This window comes from Oncorhynchus clarkii, chromosome 27 (assembly GCF_045791955.1).
Source record: "Oncorhynchus clarkii lewisi isolate Uvic-CL-2024 chromosome 27, UVic_Ocla_1.0, whole genome shotgun sequence".
NCBI classification, from domain to species: Eukaryota; Metazoa; Chordata; class Actinopteri; order Salmoniformes; family Salmonidae; genus Oncorhynchus; species Oncorhynchus clarkii.
The window spans coordinates 5494552-5515550 of record NC_092173.1 but is presented as its reverse complement, the minus strand read 5'-3'; the positions used below and the strand labels follow the sequence as shown (position 1 = coordinate 5515550).

At 44.3% G+C, this 20999-nt stretch overlaps 1 protein-coding gene across 1 annotated transcript in view; it reads left to right on the top strand.

The window, feature by feature from the left end:
* The window catches only part of LOC139386080 (prostacyclin receptor-like), a 67797-nt gene extending 55005 nt beyond the window's left edge, over positions 1–12792 (top strand). The window contains exon 2 of the mRNA XM_071131501.1: positions 11251–12792. Coding sequence (XP_070987602.1) covers positions 11251–11577 — 327 coding nt within the window. The 3' untranslated portion in view covers positions 11578–12792. The remainder of the gene's footprint in view (positions 1–11250) is intronic.
* Positions 12793–20999: the final 8207 nt, after the last annotated feature.

Sequence of the window (20999 nt, the reverse complement as noted above, 5' to 3'; positions counted from 1 at the left end):
GACACACCTGGGTATTAAGCCTTCTGGGTAATAACTATAATACCTATCCCTATTGTTACCAGTCAAATAACAGAAGCCTGCTGAGCACAAGTCTTAATGGATGCATTGAACTCTCTCTATAGCCTTTGGCCTTTCTAACAGACAGACAGACAGACAGGCAGGCAGACAGGCAGGCAGACAGACAGACAGACAGACAGGGAGGCAGGCAGACAGACATATAGATTCCCCAGACAGACAGATATATTCCACAGACAGACAGATAGATTCCCCAGACAGACAGACAGACAGACATAGCCTTTGGCCTTTCTAACAGACAGACACCCCAGACAGACAGACTCCCCAGACAGACAGACTCCCCAGACAGACAGACTCCCCAGACAGACAGACTCCCCAGACAGACAGACAGACAGGCTCCCCAGACAGACAGACTCCCCAGACAGACAGACTCCCCAGACAGACAGACAGACAGACAGACAGGTTCCCCACACCTACAGACAGACTCCCCAGACAGACAGATAGATTTCCCAGACAGACAGATAGATTTCCCACACAGACAGACAGATAGATTCCCCAGACAGACAGACAGACAGACAGGCTCTCCAGACAGACTGACAGACAGACAGACAGACAGACAGACAGATATATTCCACAGACAGGTTCCCCACACAGACTACAGACAGACTCCCCAGACAGACAGACAGACAGACAGACAGACAGGCTAGATTTCCCAGACAGACAGATAGATTCCCCACACAGACAGACAGACAGACAGGCTCCAGACAGACAGACAGACAGACAGACAGGCTCCCCAGACAGACTGACAGACTCCCCAGACAGACAGATAGATTCCCCAGACAGACAGACAGACAGACAGACAGGCTCCCCAGACAGACTGACAGACTCCCCAGACTGACAGACAGACTCCCCAGACAGACAGACAGACTCCCCAGACAGACAGACAGACTCCCTAGACTGACAGACAGACTCCCCAGACAGACTCCCCAGACAGACAGATAGATTCCCCAGACAGACAGACAGACAGACAGACAGACAGACAGACAGACAGACAGACCAGACAGACAGACAGACAGACTCCCCAGACAGACAGACAGACAGACTCCCCAGACAGACAGATAGATTCCCCAGACAGACAGACTCCCCAGACAGACAGACAGACAGATTCCCCAGACCTACAGACAGACTCCCCAGACAGACAGATAGATTCCTCAGACAGACAGATAGATTCCTCAGACAGACAGACATATAGATTCCCCAGACAGACAGACAGACTCCCCAGACAGATAGATTCCCCAGACAGACAGATTTCCCAGACAGACAGACAGACAGACTCCCCAGACAGACAGACAGATTTCCCAGACAGACAGACAGACTCCCCAGACAGACAGATAGATTCCCCAGACAGACAGATAGATTCCCCAGACAGACAGATAGATTCCCCAGACAGACAGATAGATTCCCCAGACAGACAGACTGACAGACAGACAGACCTGGGTATTAAGCCTTCTGGGTAATAACTATCCATATTGTTACCAGTCAATAAACAGAAGCCTGCTGAGCACAAGTCTTAATGGATGCATTGAACTCTCTCTATAGCCTTTGGCCTTTCTAACAGACAGACACAGACAGACAGACAGGCAGACAGACAGGCAGGCAGGCAGGCAGGCAGGCAGGCAGGCAGGCAGGCAGATAGATTCCCCAGACAGACAGACAGACAGACAGACAGACAGACAGACAGACAGACAGACAGACAGATAGATTCCCCAGACAGACAGACAGACAGACTCCCCGTACAGACAGACAGACTCCCCAGATAGACAGATAGATTCCCCAGACAGACAGATAGATCCCCCAGACAGACAGATAGATTCCCCAGACAGACAGATTCCCCAGACAGACAGACAGACAGATTCCCCAGACAGACAGATCCCCCAGACAGACAGACAGACTCCCCAGACAGACAGATAGATTCCCCAGACAGACAGATTCCCCAGACAGACAGACAGACAGATTCCCCAGACAGACAGATAGATTCCCCAGACAGATGGCAAAAGGATTGTGTAGACTGGTTCTAATTTTGGTGGACAGACTTAATTAATTGACAGATACTGATAGAATGCACATGCACATTTGTCTGGGAGCTAGACATCTAGACGTTTTCCTCCATAATGGTTTTGCTATGGGGAATAGGGTTAAAAAGGGTATTTATCATATGAAGTCTAGCTCCCTTCAACACCCACCCACACCAGTTTCTCAGTACTAAGTAGATTTAAAAACTCTCAAGCAATCAGGCTTCCGAGAATAGAGTATAGAAAGACCCCTATGGACACCCATAGATTAATGTCCACCGAATAGGAACGTCTCGGGGGGCTTCGGGGGAACGCTTGCACTGACACACAGGTTAGCCCATGTTTGTAACCTTTCAGCCTGCATTCAGAGGATGGACCATAATAACAGGCTGAGGAAAGGGAGAGTCACAGATCTAATAGAGATCAAAGACATTGTGACGACCAATATGGCATCTAAGTTACGCGCAACTTAATTTCGTCCCGTGGAAGTTAAGTCGGATAAAGTGGATAAACAGGTTCATGTCAAGCCCCTCATGGAATGTAGGCCTATATTGAACACCACACATTGGCTGAATGATAGAACAGCGATTTCTGTAAGGATCGCCGCTGGTAGAGATGAGAAGCAGGTACAGGGAGTGAACATTTTAATTATCAACTGACATGGAACGGAACAGGGCAGCGTCTGGACAAGAACACATAATGACATTAATGCTGACACAGGGAACAAACGGAGGAGCATACAGTTATAGACGGGGCAATCAACAAAGGGAAGGCGTTCAAGTGAGTCCAATGAGCGCTGCTGCACGTAATGATGGTGACAGGTGTGCGTAATGAAGGGCAGTCTGGCGCCCTCGTGCGCCAGAGCGGGACTAGGTGTGAAAATGTCCATGTTAAAATGTTATGGGATGTATTGTCTCTGTAGTTTTTGATGGTAGGCCACTCTGGTAGGCCTGCATTATGATAAAATAGCCACAGTAGCTTACTTGGCCACTGTTAAAACTATAACTTAAAGTGGGTACAGCCTCAGTGTTCACAGTAAACATGAGCTGGAAGTTTTCACAACATTCAAGTTTGCGCTCAGAAGACCTGAAATTAGCTCAGTGCCAAATTTTTTTTGAGGGAACATTGGTGGTAACGAGTAAGGAAAGATGGAGACAGAGATGATACTAACTGGGTATCAAACCTGGTTTTCTGGTTGTCTGCTGCATTTGCCCACTGAGTTAAAGCCAAAGATCTGGAGACTGCTGACAGTGACACCGTGCTGACATACAGTGCATTCGAAAAGTATTCAAAAACCTTTTCCACATTTTGTTACATTTACAGCTTTATTCTAAAATGTATTTAAACATATATCTTGTTTTCATCAATCTACACACAATATCCCATAATAACAAAGAAAAAACTGGTTTTTAGACATTTTTAAAAATAAAAACAGATACTTTATTTACATAAGTATTCAGACCCTTTGCTGTGAGACTCAAAATTGAGCTCCGGTGCATCCTGTTTCCATTGATCATCCTTGGATGTTTCTACAACTTGGAGTCCACCTGTGGTAAATTAAATTGATTGGACATGATTTGGAAAGGCACACACCTGTCTATATAAGGTCCCACAGTTGACAGTGCATGGCAGAGCAAAAACCAAGCCATGAGGTCGAAAGAATTGTTCGTAGAGCTCCAAGACAGGATTGTGTGGAGGCACAGATCTGGGGAAGGGTACCAAAACATGTCTGCAGCATTGAAGGTCCTCAAGAACACAGTGGTCTCCGTCATTCTTAAATTGAAGAAGTTTGGAACCACCAAGACTCTTCCTAGAGCTAGCCGCCCAGCCAAACTGAGCAATCGGAGGAGAAGGGCCTTGGTCAGGGAGGTGACCAAAAACCTAATGGTCACTCTGACAGAGCTCCAGAGGTCCTCTGTGGAGTTGGGAGAACCTTCCAGAAGGACAACCATCTTTGCAGCACTCCACCCATCAGGCCTTTATGCTAGAGTGGCCAGACAGAAGCCACTCCTCAGTAAAAGATACATGACAGCCCGCTTAGAGTTTACCAAAAGGCACTCAAAGGACTCTCAGACCATCAGAAACTAGATTATCTGGTCTGATGAAACCATATTGAACTCTTTAGCCTGAATGCCAAGCTTCACGTCTGGAGGAAATCTGGCACTATCCCTACGGTGAAGCATGGTGGTGGCAGCATCATGCTGTGGGGATGTTTTTCAGAGGCAAGGGACTGGGATCGAGGAAAAGATGAATGGAGGAAAGTACAGACATCCTTGACGAAAACCTCCTGCAGAGCACTCAGGACCTCATACTGGGGTGAAGGTTCCCCATCCAACAGTACAACGACCCTAAGAGCACAACCAAGAAAATGCAGGAGTGACTTCGTGGTCTCTGAATGTCGTTGAGTGACCCAGTCAGAGCCCGGACTTGAAACCGATCGAACACGCGATGCTCCCCATCCAACTTGACAGAGCTTGAGAGGATCTTCAGAGAAGAATGGGAGAAACTTCCCGAATACAGTTGTGCCAAGCTTGTAGCGTCATACCAAAGAAGACTCAAGGCTGTAATCGCTGCCAAAGGTGCTTCAACAAAGTACTGAGTAAAGGGTCTGAATACTTATTTAAACGTGATATTTCAGTTTTAAATTTGTTATAAAGTTGCAAACATTTCTAAAGACCTGTTTTTGCTTCATAATTATTGGGTATTGTGTGTAGATTGAGAACATTTTTAAAAATCAACTTTAGAATAAAGCTGTCACGTAAAAAATTCGAAAAAGTTTAGGGGTCTGAATACTTTCTGAATGCACTATACCTTGGTTTATAGCCTCTCCTGTTCATGGCACAGACAGATATGGCAGCTCTGCTTCTAGCTCCTAAGCAACTTTGCAATATTTATTTTTTGTATATTTTTTTGTTATTTCTTACATTATTAGGCCAAACATTTTTAGGGGGTTGTTACATACAGCCGGAAATATCTTTTGGATATCAGAGTGGCGTTAACTCACCAGCATTACAACCAGGAATATGACTTTCCCGAATTGGATCCTTGATCGTTCCCCCCCAAGGACGATTTAACTTATTCCAAAGGCTGCTCCAAAACACAGCCGGTGGAGAAGCCGCATCCGGAGTGGACTTCTAGTCTGACTCAGGAGGCGTGCACACCATCCATCGCTTCCGAGTATATGACTCGCTAATGTTGTCTCTGGATAACAAAAAGTAGACTAGCTCCGGGCCACAATCTCCTTCCAGAGAGAGACCAGGGATGGTAACATTCTCTGTTTCACGTAAACATGGCTCTCTCGGGATATACTGTCCCCGTCCATTAAGCCATCTGGATTCTCAGTACATCGCACAGACAGAAATATAGAAGTCTCTGGGAAGAAGAAAGGCGGGGGTGTATGTTTCATGATTAACCACTCATGGTGTGATTGTGATAACATACAGAAACTCAAGTCCTTTTGTTCACCTGACCTAGAATACCTCACAATCAAATGCAGACCGTATTACCTCCCAAGAGAATTATCTTTGGTTATTGTCACAGCCATGTATATTCCCCCTCAAGCTGATACCACGACGACCCTCAAAGAACTACACTGGACTTTAAACAAACTGCATTTATTGTAGCTGGGAATTTTAACAAAGCAAATATGAAAAAAACGCTACCAAGGTTCTACCAACACATTGACTGCAGAACTCGCACTGGTAAAATATTGGACCACTGACTACTTACATTTTTGAAATTCCTACAAGGCCCTCACCTTCGGCCTATCTGATCACGACTCCATTTTGCTCCTCCCTTCATATAGGCAGAAACTCAAAGTACCCTTGCTAAGGTCTATTCAACGCTGGTCTGACCAATCGAAATCCATGCGTCAAGATGGTTTATTTTTATTTTTAATTTTACCCCTTTTTCTCCCCAATTTCGTGGTATCCAATTGTTGTAGTAGCTACTATCTTGTCTCATCAACTCCTGTACGGGTTCGGGAGAGACGAAGGTTGAAAGTCATGCGTCCTCCGATACACAACCCAACCAAGCCGCACTGCTTCTTAACACAGCGCGCATCCAACCAGGAAGCCAGCCGCACCAATGTGTCGGAGGAAACACCTGGCAAACTTGGTTAGTGCCCGGCCCGGCCCGCCACAGGAGTCGCTGGTGCGCGATGAGACAAGGACATCCCTACCAACCAAGCCCTCCCTAACCCGGACGACGCTAGGCCAATTGTGCGTCGTCGCCCCACGTGACCTCCCGGTCGCGGCCGGTTACGACAGAGCCTGGGCGCGAACTCAGGGACTCTGATGGCACAGCTGGCACTGCAGTACAGCGCCCTTAACCACTGCGCCACCCGGGAGGCCTCGTCAAGATTGTTTTGATGGGATATGTTCCGGGTCGCCTCTGAGAATAACATTGACAAATACACAGGAGATGTTGTATCCACTGTTATTATTAAAACCTACCCAAACCAGAAACCGTTGATAGATGGCAGCATTCGCAAATTGACTGGGAATTTGGCCGAATACAAAGAGTGTAGTTATTCCCCACTTAAGGCAATCAAACAGGCAAAACGCCAGTACAGAGACAAAGTGGAGTCGCAATTCAACGGCTCAGACTTAAAATGTATGTGTCAGGGTCTACAGACGATCACGGACTACAAAGGGAAAACCAGCCACGTCGTGGACACTGAGGTCTTGCTTCCAGACAAGCTAAACACCTTCTTTGCCTGCTTTGAGGATAACACAGTGCCACCGACGTGGCTCGCTAACAAGCACTGTGGGCGCTCGTTCTCCATGGCCGATGTGAGTAAGACATTTAAGCATGTTAACCCTCGCAAGGCTGCCGGCCCAGACGATATCTGTAGTCACATCCACAGAGCATGCGCAGACCAGCTGGCTGGAGTGTTTACGGACATATTCAATCTCTCTCTATTCCAGTCTGCTGTCCCCACTTGCTTCAAGATGTCCACCATTGTTCCTGTACCCAAGAAAGCAGAGGTAACTGAACTAAATGACTTCTGTCATCATGAAGTGCTTTAAGAGGCTAGTTAAGGATCATATAACCTTTACCTTACCTGACACCCTAGACCCACTTCAATTAGCTTTACGCCCCAATATATCCGCAAACGATGCCATCGCACTGCACACTGCCCTATTCCATCTGGACAAGAGGAATACATGTGTAAGAATGCTGTTAATTGACTTTAGCTCAGCATTCAACACCATAGTACCCTCCAAGCTCATCATTAAGCTTGGGGCCCTGGGTCTGAACCCCGCCCTGTGCAATTGGGTCCTGGACTTTCTGATGGGCCGCCCCCCAGGTGAAGGTAGGAAACACCTACACTTTGCTGATCCTCAACACAGGGGCCCCACAAGGATGTGTGCTCAGCCCCCTCCTGCACTCCATTCACAGCCACACACGCCTCCAACTCAATCATCAAGTTTGCAGACAACACAACAGTAGTAGGCCTGATTAACAACGATGATGAGACCATCTACAGGGAGGTGGTGAGGGCCGTGGGAGATTGGTGCCAGAAAAATAACCTCTCACTCAACGTCAACAAAACAAAGGAGCTGATCGTGAACTTCAGAAAAGAGCAGAGGGAGCACGCCCCTATCCACTTCGACGGGAACGCAATGGAGAAGGTGGAAAGCTTCAAGTTCCACAGTGTATACATCACTGACGATCTGAAATGGCCTACCCACACAGACAGTGTGCTGAAGGAGGCTGAAGACATTTGGCTTGGCCCCTAACACCCTCACAAACTTTTACAGATTTACAACTGAGAGGATCCTGTCGGGCTGTATCACCGCCTGGTACGGCAACCGCAGGGCTCTCCAGAGGGTGGTGCGGTCTGCCCAAAGCATCACCGGGGGCAAACAACCTGCACTCCAGGAGACATAGAGGACCCGATGTCACAGGATGGCCAAAAAGATCATCAAGTACATGAACCACCCGAGCCACGGCCTGTTCACCCTGCTATACCCGCAATAACATTTAGTTAAATATGTGTAAATTTGATTTGATTTTTGAAACACTTGAAAGTCACTCGACACTCTTGTCTTATCACTCCCAGGAACACCTGTAGTCAGAATTAGACGGCAAATTAACACAGTATCATCAAGACTTTGGTCACAAAGATACATGAAAACAGGAAATGGTTATTTCTCGCTCTCTCTCTGGGATCCACTGCTTTGCTGTCTCTGAGATGAACAGACACATAACTTTATCATCCCATTGAAACAGGATCTGAAGGAGAAGGGGCGCAACAGTTCTCCAGGAGCCAAATGGAGACTAATAGCCCACTATGGACTTCCATTATAGGGCCTGTTTCCTGATAGCAAAGGCCATAAACAGCACCAAATGGCCTATATGGGTCCATGTTGCCCTGCTCTGGCCCCACACAGACTGTACCCAGGTAGATGCACCCTTAGGTGTGGGTGCATGTGTTTTATGATTCTTGTATATGCCTTTTCCAACTGATGGATCCCCCCCCCCCCCCCCTGCGCTGCTACTGCAGCCTGTCACAGAGCCTTATAAACCACACACATTCATTAGTATGGAGCATGTTTAACGAGCGGCTGATGCCTCTCATCTATCCTGCGTTCCAAACCCACACTCAGTGACAGTGCCCGTGATTTGTGTCCCTCTTAAAGGATACCAGGTCTGCCCAGAGGACCATATGTGGCAGGGTGGCAAGGAGAAGGTGGCAACAGTAGCAGTGTTTTTGTGAGATGTTTTGGCAACACGTAACAACAAACACCATCTTAGGCTTTTTTCACAGTACACATCCAAATCACATTTCCTGCATTTTCTTTTATTTTCTATGATTGTGTTTAAAAATACATACATATTCTTCTATGTATGTTTCCTAGGCTCCTGCCTTGAATGTATAATTGCTTGGTCTTATAATGCAGGGCTCCCTCAAAAAAAGAGACCTTGTTCTCAATGGGACTCCCCTACCTAAATAAAGGTTACAAATGTGTGACATCCCACCTGGACACCGTCACCATGGAACCGTTTTTATTATGTATTCATCTATCACTGTTCAACAGGTTCCTAGTTTGTAACCATAATTCTTAGAGGCCTTGTAATATATTAGCCTGGCTTTCACCAGCTCTCAAAGTCACAGCTCGCTGTGTGGTCACGTGGGTCGCACGTCAGCCAGGTTAGTAATATATGCCATTCAGCAGACACTTACTGACGTACTGACTTAGTCATGCGTGCATACATATTTTACATATGGGTGGTCCCGGTAATCAAGCCCACTACCCTGACATAGCAAAGTACCATGCTGAAGCAACTGAGCTACAGAAGACCACAATGGTCAGCCTGTACAGTATAGGGCCTCTCAACTGTCTTATGAACTGTGTCTGACCCTTACTGCCGCAGTTCAGACTCCGAGAGGAGCCCATATAACATATACGTCCTCTAACTCAGCCTGGGGCTACAGTAATGGCTGTAATGGTAGATTTATTTCACTATCCCTCAGTGCGCCACACTGGATGACACGTATTTCACCCCTAGGCCATCCTTTCACTGTGAATGAGTAAGTGAGCCAAAAGCTGGGACCAGCAGCTGAATCAGGGAACAGCTGAATCAGGGAACGGCTGAACCGGGGAACGGCTGAACCGGGGAACGGCTGAATCGGGGAACGGCTGAATCGGGGAACGGCTGAATCAGGGAACGGCTGAGTCAGGGAACGGCTGAGTCAGGGAACGGCTGAGTCAGGGAACGGCTGAGTCAGGGAACGGCTGAATCAGGGAACGGCTGAGTGCTGTGTTTATAATTAATCCTCCACTCCTATGAATGGAACGGCTGTCCTCTTGATTAGGACGCTTTGGGGTTAAGTTTAGGGTTATGGTTACAATTAGGGAACGGCTGTGTGTGTGTGTGACTATCATCAGGTGCAACGGCATTGCTAAATTTCTACAGAGACATTAGTTCAACGGCTGTACATATTACCTCAATTAACCAGGGAACGGCTGAGTCAGGGAACGGCTGAGTCAGGGAACGGCTGAGTCAGGGAACGGCTGAGTCAGGGAACGGCTGAATCAGGGAACGGCTGAATCAGGGAACGGCTGAATCAGGGAACGGCTGAATCAGGGAAAACATGCTGTGTTTATAATTAATCCTCCACTCCTATGAATGGAATGAATTACAATATCTGTGGTCCCCTACATCCATCATTAGTCCTCTTGATTAGGACGCTTTGGGGTTAAGTTTAGGGTTATGGTTACAATTAGGATTAGGGTAAAGGGTTAGTGGTTAGGGTTGCGGGTTAAGGTTAGGGTTAAGTGTTAGGTTAAGGGTTAGGGAAAATAGGATTTTGGGTGGAAAATAATTTTAGGTCCCCACGGGGATATAAAATAATGTGTGTGTGTGACTATTTTGACATCAGTTGTGCAATGTGGGGATTCACTTCCATTAAAGGCATTGCTAAATTTCTACAGAGACATTAGTTCACTGTGGTTGTGGCAATAGGCCAACACAGACACAGTGTCTGCACAATGTTCTCCGCCTTTTTATAATGTCCGTCAGTGCGTTACAGGACATTGTCTGTTTTGGCTAGTTAGCCTATGGTGGAGATGAGAGAGCGCGGTGCTGCTCCTACTCCCTCCTGCATGCTGATTTGGCACGGCTCAGACCTGTAATGGTCCCTGGGCTGCTCCCACTCTGTCTTTTGGGTTATTACTTTTCACTCCCAGGCCTTAGCAACAGGGAAACATTTACGCTGTGACACGACACCACTCAATCAGGCCACATCAATTATGGGGCTGTTTATTGAATATATCACAGGAAATAAGGGGATTGAAGACGGAGGAAAGGAATGAGGTGGCTGAAATGCTTTTGGTGCCAGCTGCTCTCTGTGGCCAGGATGTCTGTCTGTCTGTGTCTGCCTGGCTCGTTCTGCACTGTCCTGTATACTGGCATGTGATGGGATTTTATACAGTATCTTGTTCTTACTCCTCTCTTTCTCCCTTGTCACTCTCTTCCCCCACCCCTTAGTATCCAGCACTGTATTTTCTGCTGTTTATCTCCACATAAATCTTATTTTACACTTTATTTTGACGAGTAAGAGTAGCTGCTGCATGTGCAATAGCTAATTGGGATCCTAATAAACTAAACTCCTCAATATCTAACTCTCTCTCTCTATGTCTCTCCTCCTCAGATTGCCGGTTTTGCCAATGCCATCGAGCCGGTGGGTGACGACCAGGAGAACCTGCTGGCGTTCCGTTTCCAGGCCCTCAACCCCATCGTGGACCCCTGGGTCTTCATCATCTTCCGCAAGTCTGTGTTCCGCCACCTCCGCTCGCTGCTGCGTTGCCGCTTCACGGGGGGAGCGGTGAAGAACACGGCCCACTGCACCTTCTCCTTAACCCCTGACGACCACAGGGAGTCTCCCAAACCCTTGCCCTCTGTTTCCTTGCAGCCCAAGCTATACTCCAGCCTCTTATGTGGGGGTGGGACTCGGGGCAGGAAAGAGAATGGGATTTAGGGATGGATGGATGTGGGAGAGCAGACATTTGGGGGAAGGGGTTCGGGATTTTTTTGACCACTAGTACCTTATCCACTGTTGACTAGGATACATATAGTATACCCGATGCACGAGTATACCCGATGCATGAGTATACCCGATGCATGAGTATACCCGATGCATGAGCTACATGTTTCATACATGTGAGTGCCATATAAAAAGACTGCAAAGTGAGCGATTACGCCTCCAAACACACTGAAAACAAAAAAAACTCCAAGCAACTGAAATGGATGTATGCAGGAGACCACTAAGGGATTCATTATGGACAACCAGCCCTGGAAGGGCAAAGGTCAGGGCAAAGAACTCTGTCGACATCTTCAGAAAATATTCATACTTTATTTTTACCTTTAAGCAATTCAGTTAATGACAAATTCTTATTTTCAGTAATGGCCTAGAAACAGTGGGTTAGCTGCCTTGTTCAGGGGCAGAATGACAGCTCGGGGATTCGATCTTGCAACCTTTCGGTTACAAGTCCAACGCTCTAACCACTAGGCTACCTGCCACCCCTTGATTTATTCCACATTTTGTTATGTTACAGCCTGAATTCAAAATGGATTAGATATATTGTTTTCCTCACCCATTACACACCATACCCCATAATGACGAAGTGAAAATATGTTTTTAGAAATGTTTGAAAATGAATTACAGGAATATCTTATTTACGTAAGTATTCACACCCCACCCCCTGAGTCAACACATGTTATAATCACCTTTCGGAGCGATTACAGCTGTGAGCTTTGCAAACCTGGATTGTACAATATTTGCACGTTATAATTTTTTTTTAATCCTTCAAGCTCTGTCATTGCTATACAGACATTTTCAAGTCTTGCCATAGATTTTCAAGCCGATTTAAGTCAAAACTGTAACTAAGCCAATCAGGAACATTCAATGTCATCTTGGTAAGATACTCCAATGTACAGTATATTTGGCCTTGTTTTTAGGTTATTATCCTGCGGCTGGCTTCCGGGTTGGATGCGCGCTGTGTTAAGAAGCAGTACGGCTGGTTGGGTTGTGTATCGGAGGACGCATGACATTCAGCCTTCGTCTCTCCCGAGCCCGTACGGGAGTTGTAGCAATGAGACAAGATAGTAGCTACTACAACAATTGGATACCACGAAATTGGGGAGAAAAAGGGGTAAAATTCAACAAAAAAAATAAATAAAAAAAAATAAAAAATAAAAAAAAATAGTTTTGTGGAGTAACCACAATTTTGTTGATCCAAACTCAGTTTTCTCCTATCACATTAAACTCTAACTGTTTTAAAGTCACCATTGGTCTCATGGTTTCCTTCCTCTCTGAGTTGGATGCATGTAGCTTTGTAGTGACTGGGTGTTGATACACCATGTAAAGTGTAATTAATAACTTCATCGTGCTCAAAGGGATATTTAATGTCAGCTTTTTTTTTTTTTTTTACCCATCTACCAATAGGTGCCCTTCTTTGTGTGGCATTGGAAAACCTTTGGTCTTTGTGGTAGGATCTGTGTTTGAAATTCACTGCTTGACTGAGGGACCTTACAGATACTTGTAAGTGTAGGGTAAAAACCATGTTAACCACTATTATTGCACGGGTGAGTCCATCAAAATTGAATAAAATGTTATTTGTCACGTGCGCCGAATATTTACTTACAAGCCCTTAACCAACAATGCCGTTTTAAGAAAAATATTTACTTACAAGCCCTTAACCAACAATGCCGTTTTAAGAAAAATATTTACTTACAAGCCCTTAACCAACAATGCCGTTTTAAGAAAAATATTTACTTACAAGCCCTTAACCAACAATGCCGTTTTAAGAAAAATATTTACTTACAAGCCCTTAACCAACAATGCCGTTTTAAGAAAAATATTTACTTACAAGCCCTTAACCAACAATGCCGTTTTAAGAAAAATATTTACTTACAAGCCCTTAACCAACAATGTCGTTTTAAGAAAAATATTTACTTACAAGCCCTTAACCAACAATGTCGTTTTAAGAAAAATATTTACTTACAAGCCCTTAACCAACAATGTCGTTTTAAGAAAAATATTTACTAAATAAAGTAAAAAATTGAAGAGCAACAATAAAATAAGAATAACGAGGCTATACACAGGGGGTACCAGTACTGAGTCAATATACCAGGGTTCAGGTTAATTGAGGTAATATGTACATGTAGGTAGGGGTAAAGTGACTATGCATAGATAATAAACGGCGAGTAGCAGCAGTGTAAAAACTAAGGGGGGGGGGGGGGCTCAATGTAAATAGTCAGGGTGGCCATTTGATTAGCTGTTCAGCAGTCTTATGGCTTGGGGATAGAAGCTGTTAAGAAGCCTTTTGGACCTTGACTTGGCGCTCTGGTACCGCTCACCGTGTGGTAGCCGAAAGGGTAGCTGGAGTCTTTGGCAATTTTTAAGGGCCTTCCTCTGACACTGCCTGGTATAGAGATCCTGAATGGCAGGAAGCTTGGCCCCAGTGATGTACTGGGCCGTACGCACTACCCTCTGTAGCGCCTTGCGGTCGGAGGACAAGCCGTTTGCCATACCAGGCGGTGATGCAACCAGTAAGGATGCTCTCGATGGTGCAGCTGTAACTTTTTGAGGCTCTGAGGACCCATGCCAAATCTTTTCAATAGGTGTTGTCGTGCCCTCTTCACGACTGTCTTTGTGTGTTTGGATCATGATAGTTTGTTGTTGATGTGGACACCCAGGAACTTTAAGCTCTAAACCTGCTCCACTACAGCCCTGTCGATGAGAATTGGGGCGTGCTTGGCCCTCCTTTTCCTGTAGTCCACGATCATCTCCTTTTGTCTTGATCACGTTGAGGGAGAGGTTGTTGTCCTGGCACCACACTTCCAGGTTTCTGATCTCCTCCCTATAGGCTGTCTCATCGTTGTCGGTGATCAGGCCTACCACCGTTTTGTCATCGGCAAACTTAATGATAGTGTTGGAGTCGTGCTTGGCCACGCAGTCATGGGTGAACAGGGAGTGCAGGAGGGGACTAAGCACGCACCCCTGAGGGGCACCAGTGTTGAGGATCAGCGTGGCAGATGTGTTGTTGGCTACCCTTACCACCTGGGGGCTGCCCATCAGGAAGTCCAGGATCCAGTTGCAGAGGGAGGTGTTTAGTCCCAAGGACCTTAGTGATGAGCTTTGAGGGCACTATGGTGTTGAACGCTGAGCCGTAGTCAATGAACAGCATTCTCACGTAGGAGTTCCTTTTGTCCAGGTGGGAAAGGGCAGTGTTGAGTGCAATAGAGATTTGCATCATCTGTGGATATGTTGGGGCGGTATGCAAATTGGAGTGGGTCTAGTTTTTCTGGGATGATGGTGTTGATGTGAGCCATAACCAGCCTGTCAAAGCACTTCATGGCTACTGACGTAAGTGATACGGGGCCGTAGTCATTTAGGCAGGTTACCTTTGCTTTCTTGGGCACAGGGACAATTCTTTACCATTAAACATATTATTTGACTTGTTAAGCACATTTTTACTCCTGAATTTATTTAGGCTTGCCATAACAAAGGGGTTGAATACTTACTGACTCGAGACATTTCAGCTTTTCATTTGTAATGAATTTGTAAACATTTCTAAAAACATAATCTGTTTTAAATTCAGTCTGAGTCAACAAAATGTGGAAAAGTCAATGGGTATGAATAGTTTCTGAAGGCAGAGTATATACACACCCGGTGAAGCCCGTGAAAACATTGCACTAGGTCTTCTGTCCAGGTATCACTGAACTCCATTTCCAAGCTGGGGAAAGAATGTTCCTGTTAAAATATCTACTAATAATTTTGTTAGCTTACCAAAGATGGTATGGTGGTGTCCACTATAACTACCTTATGGAATTTAGATTTCCTCACTTCCTGAATGATTTCACATCTTGTAAATGTACAAAACAGACAATATGCCCTTGCGTATGCCCAAGTCATTCAGGTCATTATCTTAAAATGACATTCACAACAGTGTAGTCAATCAACATGCAGGAATGAGAAAGATGTGATTTTGTTATGCTGTGTTTTATTGACAACCTCTTTGACCTTTAAAATGTCTCTCTGATCGGTCGCATAATTGATGTGCGGGATGCAGGTCCCAGCTAGCCTCGTACGAACCATCCTGATCTTGTGAGCTGACGTGCACGGATCCGTGTCGCGAAACAGAATGTAAGCGTGTGAGATCAGAATAGTTCGTACCAGGCTAGGTCACATCAGGTCACCTTTCCTACAACTTGACGGCCTCTTCTGCGCGCATGTCCCCTGGATCTATGGTCAAGTTTTAATGAGGGCCAATCTCTCTCTATCTTCTTTTAAGGATGAATGGATCGTGGATCCTATGCATGTGCGCGTGACATGTCTTAAATCCATGTCTCAGTTTCCAAACTTTTGCGTCCAACACTTCCGTCATCAATACACTGTTGTGGGTAATCAAATCTAGTGCGTATTCTGGGCTCATTGAGAGAGACCTGTGTCTATGGCGCTAATGTGTTGTACAATATAGTGTATGGACATTCCTTAGTGCACTCACTCAAGAGGTTACCTATTATCTCATTCTTATCAAGCTAATTAATTTGACCTATATTGTCACAGCAAAATAATCATGCAGCAAAATGATTTGAAAGTTTAGTCCATATTGTTTCTTGATCGGTGGTTGTAGGCTATTAGCTGGTATAAAAAAGAGGCTACATGAAAAGTGCAATACTGTTAATATAACCCGTGTGTTAATGTGTGTTTTCAGTGAATTTATGTACATCCTGATGCTCATATGCATTTAATGCAGTGCAGTGATCAAATGAAGATCCTACATCTGTATGAGTCTGTTTGAATGTAGTCAATATATGAACTGCTTCTGTGTCTGTAGTTCTGTAGTTGGAAAAAGCTCACAAAATGATGTTTGAAGTTGTTGCTTTTTCTGTCCGCTTTCTCCTCCATCACTATGGCTGCTCCGTCACTATGACATACATCAGATTTAAAAAAATAAAATATATTTTTAGAGCTGATCTGAGTGTTAGATAGGCCAATTACTAAAAATAAAAAAAAAAGATCAGAATCTGTCTGTCTGTGTAAACGCAGCCTCTGATAGTGATTGCATGAAGAGTGCTGTGTTTGCTGGTGGTAAGTCCTTTTTGTGTACGTTTCTATGTGTTCTCTCAGTTGTATGGATGTTTTGTGCTGTTGTGTTTGATGTTTGTGTATGTGATTTGTGTTGTGTTTTGCGGTGTGTTGTAGTGATTTTGTTTCCTGAGCTATGATGTGCCACATGCCCAGTGTGTGTTCCAGTCTGGCTTCTTGCACTTGAGAATATACGGTGTTATGTTATATGTTCTTGCAGTATTGGGATCAATTGTAACAAATGTGAATACATGTTAGATGTGTTATATATATATATATATATATATATAGGTTGCTGTACATGTTCCTATGTAAAAATATTAAAATGCTAAATAAAGATTAAGAGTATATATAATGTGTGTAACTTCCCTATTGTGTGAATTACTTTCCGCATGTACACTACTGGTCAAAAGTTTATAACACCTACTCATTCAAGGTATTTCTTTATTTTTAGTATTTTCTACATTGTAGAATAATAGTGAAGACATCAAAACTATGAAGTAACACACATGGAATCATGTAGTAACCAAAAATGTGTTAAACAAATCAAAATATTGTTTATATTTGTGATTCTTCAAATAGCCACCATTTGCCTTGATGACAGCTTTGCACACTCTTGGCATTCTCTCAACCAGCTTCATCTGGAATGATTTACATACAGTCTTGAAGGAGTTCCCACATATGCTGAGCACTTGTTGGCTGCTTTTCCTTCACTCTGCGGTCCGACTTATCCAAAACCATCTCAATTTGGTTGAGGTCGGGGGAATGTGGAGGCCAGGTCATCTGATGCAGCACTACATCACTCTCCTTGGTAAAAATAGCCCTTACACAGCCTGGAGGTGTGTTGGGTCATTGTCCTGTTGAAAAACAAATGATAGTGTGCCTTGAATTCTAAATAAATCACTGACAGTGTCACCAGCAAAGCACCCCCACACCATCACACTTCATGCTTCACGGTGGGAACCACATATGCGGAGATCATCCATTCTCCTACTCTGTGTCTCACAAAGACATGGCGGTTGGAACCAAAAATCTCAAATTTGGACTCCAGGCCAAAGGACAAATTTCCACTGGTCTGATGTCCACTGCTCGTGTTTCTTCGCCCAAGTGTCTTTGCAGCCATTTGACCACGAAGGCCTGATTCACGCAGTCTCCTCTGAACAGTTGATGTTGAGATGTGTCTGTTACTTGAACTCTGTGAAGCATTTATTTGGGATGCAATTTCCGAGGCTGGTAACTCTAATTAACGTATCCTCTGCAGCAGAGGTAACTCTGGGTCTTCCATTCCTGTGGCGGTCCTCATGAGAGCCAGTTTCATCATAGCGCTTGATTGTTTTCGCGACTGCACTTGAAGAAACGTTCAAAGTTCTTGAAATGTTCCGTATTGACTGACCTTCATGTCTTAAAGTAATGATGGACTGTTTTTCTCTTTGCTTTTTTGATCTGTTCTTGCCATAACATGGACTTGGTCTTCTACCAAATAGGACTATCTTCTGTATACCCACCGTACCTTGTCACAACACAACTGATTGGCTGAAACGCATTAAGAGGGAAAGAAATTCCACAAATTAACAAGGCACACCTGTTAATTGATATGCATTCCAGGTGACTACCTCATGAGGCTGGTTGAGAGAATGCAAGAGTGAGCAAAGCTGTCATCAAGGCAAAGGGTGGCTATCTGAACAATCTCAAATATAAAATATATTTTGATGTTTAACACTTTTTTGTGGTTACTACATGATTCCATGTGTTCGTTCATAGTTTCTCTTCACTATTATTCTACAATGTAGAAAATGGTAAAAAATAAAGCAAATCCCTTGAATGAGTAGGTGTTCAATAACTTTTGACCGGTAGTGTTTGTCTTATTAATCTGTGACTATACAGAAATGAAACATGGAAAATATACTGGACGTCTTGTAGAATTCACAGAGCTTTAAGACATTGCCTGTGTGTTTATAGATAAAGTATAAAACAAGACAAGATAAATAGGAAAATGGTTTAGTTGGGATTTAGACAACATAGCTGCTTTGAACATGCCAGTCAGTCAACACACAAAACAATTGCATCTGGGAGATGACATGAACGTTTACGATTCTTAGAAATATATAGAAAAAAACTGTTTATTGACTGGATCAACTTCTATGGTTTTACAGTAAGTATACATATGCAGTCAAAGTATTCATAAAACCTCACTTCCCCATATTACATCTCGAAAGATCGTATCAGAAGCAGGCAGAGCATATAGGAAAGGTAGTTGCAGAATAACAACGACGCAGCATATAACCTACAAAAAAAGAGGTCATCGAAAGACAACTAACAGTGTAGAGTTGGCACGGACCCCAGCATCCCTCACCAGAGGGACTATCATCTGAATGAGGGCAGGAAACCATAACCAAGACATACTGTAGACTCTGCAAAAAAATAAAGCCTGCTCCTTTTGCAAAGACCTACCGAAGGAAAAAAAACTTTAACACGTATAAAAAGTAGAGCAGCTTTACTGGCATATTAAACTGTAGATGCTTCATTTCACAGCAGTGTTTGTGTGCGGGCGGGCGCGCGCGCGCGTAAGAGGATGTGAGCAAGATTACAAGCCAAAAACAGTTTATTCATAATGACGCAACAAATTCCATATGTCATATTCTCCGGTAATGGGATTCCACTAAGTGGTTGAAGATGGTCCTTCATTTGCAAGATGATATTTCCTGGGATAACAATAGATTTATTCATCACTAAGAGCCAATACAGAAACAGGCGCTCTAATACCATCAAAAAGCCCTCTGCCTGTCTTCATGGTCTTTCATCATCTTCACCGTTATCACAAATACTTTTGTCGAGCGAGGTGAATGTCATTTTGTGCAGGCTAGTCACATAGCTGATTCCTCATGTAATCACTCATGGTTTTGTATTATGTGGGCTCAAGACTGTAAAACCAGCAGGCCTGTCTTTTGAGACAGTAGCATTCCAGATACACATTTGGCGCAGGTCATTACTGATGATTATATCTTGCAATGTCTGGAGAAGTGTTATACATCTCAGGAACATCATTAACATAATAAAACGGTCCTATAAACAAATCTGTATCTGAAATGCCGTGCCCGGGTCGTTCGTGCCCGGGTCGTTCGGCAGTGTGACAATATTTTCTAAATGCGTCCTTCCTTCATTGAAGTCATCGCTAATGTATCACAATACTTTTGTTAATTTAGTCATGACAAGTCGATTATCAATAATGCAATATAATATATGCCATTTAGCAGACGTGTGTATCCATATAGGTGGTCCCAGGAATTGAACCCACTATCTTGGCATTGCAAGCTTTACCAACTGGGCTACAGAGAATCAGAAGCATGGAAGGATGCTTTGCTCTAGTTTTGGAACAGCGCCCTGGTCTGTTGCACGGACAGGAAGCCCATCACCCTGGCTATCTGTGATTCACCAGAGTCTTGACAGTGATGAATCTTTATCTGAAGCAGAGCACTAATGAACAGCAGTCCTGTTAAAAGTGTTACTTGATTAACCAGATGGAAATAGAATGGACGAACAGAACAGGGATGAACTGAGATGAACCAGACTGATACGTAGCAGTATACACACACTTCGACGTGAGTATTTTCTTGTTCTTTCATTGTCTTTCATTTTTTCTTTCTTCCTCAGAACTCAAGTCTTTCTCAAATTCTAATTACAGGGGGGGGGGGGGGGGGGGCTTTGACCTCTGATCTCCTCAGCTTGGGGGTGTGTTGAGAGATACAAAGACTAAGGGCTTGATTCAATCTGTAGCACTGAAGATCCACCCTACAGACGATGGAAATTTAAAGGCTATGTTTCCGCGTTCGCGGAGACTGCATTCATGGTATGTATGTCGGGTCAATTGGAAATTACCTTTAAATTTCAGGCATGCTATAGCGCTGAACTTTGGCAATATGGATTGAATCGCGCCCTAATGCGTAATTGTGTGACATTGCAAAGGAAAGCCTTTGAGAGTTTGAGAAGGGTTTTAAGTACAACGATAGAGTCTATAGGGAATTCTCATCTGAAATCAATCCATTGACTTATTGATCTTACAGGGAATTTATGTTGAAAGAACATGAACCAAAGTGCGATTTTCAAACAGCAGTTTTCTAAGTGTTATTACATGGGGAGCCCCTTGTCTGTTTTATTGATAAAAAGGCCATGATCCTCCGAGTTTGACTCACATTTCATCTGATTTCAAATACGATCTGCATTTTCAGAGGGAACATCCTGTGTTCTAATAACACCAGAATGATTGTTATATTTTATTTTGGTGGCTATTTCCAGACTGATTTTCAAAA